We start from the raw sequence: 1,142 nt of genomic DNA, 5'->3' as shown, positions 1-1,142 counted from the left end.
ACACCACTAGTGGTGCAAAAGACTAAATGGGTAATCTTGGATTTTGGTTGGCCCCATTCATTGATGGCTTTTTGGGCTGCCTCCTTGCCAAGTTTTGGCACTTCAACCACCACAATGTCTTGCCTAGCATTAAAGGAAGGTGCATTGTGTTCACAAATATTAGGATTCTCTTTCAAGATTTCTTCTGTTAAGTGTATGTACCTCTTCTTAATCACTGATCCATCACCTATAAACATATGAAAATTAAATGTAAATCAATATATTGCTGCACCACCAACATCACTAAAGGTGCATGCAAATAAGGTCTAAATTAAAGTTTAAATTTCATGTATTCTATATATAGTGACTCAAGTTCTAGTTAATCATAAAGTTACGTAGAATTTAGTTTTTGTATATATTTAATCATAAATGTTTGATTTATAAGCACTTTTGATGTGTACGAAACACGTAAATAAGTCTAAAATAAGTGTTTATAAGCTTAATCAAATTCTCTAATTTATCTTACACATGCGCTCCGTCTTATGCTCGTTATTAGTGACACGGAAAAAATAGTCAGGATAGGTGCTTTGATCAACACCATTATGAGGAGTGGCTGTTCCGATGGCCAAGACAGCGGCCGCTCCCTCGGCCCGTTGGACCCGGAGAATCTCCTCGACTGTCACCATGGCTATTATTAATAGAAGTAGAAGAGCGAAGCTTAGGAGAACCTTGTTACTTACTTGCTATATATATTATATTATTTGTTAATTCACTTTGATTGCATGGTTTAGATATATATAGACTTAAAATATCATATAATAACATATATTATTTGTATACGACACGTTTATATTTTATTTGGCGCATGATATAAATTTGTTAGCTTTTTTGGACCTACGTTCCGAATTTATTGCTAACTAAATTAATGACAGATTTTACTATTTAGACACAAAAGTTTGTCTATTGCTAATTTTTATTAGTATTTTCTTAAGAATACTATCTTTGACACGCCTTAAACGTGATTCTATTCTCTATATTTTTTTAGGCATAATATATCAGCATGCCATTTAACTTAGTCTTAGCTCACATCTGTAATCTTCAACTTTGGATATATAAATAAGTAGATATTAAAACTTGTATAAAATTAAAGACTAATATGACCC

The 1,142-nt window shown here is 32.4% G+C and overlaps 1 protein-coding gene across 1 annotated transcript; it reads right to left on the bottom strand.

Annotated features, from left to right (window-relative positions):
- Positions 1 to 5: 5 nt before the first annotated feature.
- LOC124895370 (chalcone synthase J-like) lies at positions 6 to 745 on the bottom strand (the record flags this gene model as incomplete). The annotated part of the gene is made up of 2 exons (XM_047405806.1): positions 506 to 745; positions 6 to 226 (listed from the first exon to the last, which is right to left on the bottom strand). Coding segments are annotated over exons 1-2 (381 nt in total), but the record flags the coding sequence as incomplete, so codon positions are not given.
- Positions 746 to 1,142: the final 397 nt, after the last annotated feature.

The sequence above is a fragment of the Capsicum annuum genome, unplaced genomic scaffold (assembly GCF_002878395.1).
Source record: "Capsicum annuum cultivar UCD-10X-F1 unplaced genomic scaffold, UCD10Xv1.1 ctg81586, whole genome shotgun sequence".
Lineage (NCBI taxonomy): Eukaryota > Viridiplantae > Streptophyta > Magnoliopsida > Solanales > Solanaceae > Capsicum > Capsicum annuum.
This window is presented reverse-complemented; position numbering and strand designations above follow the sequence as displayed.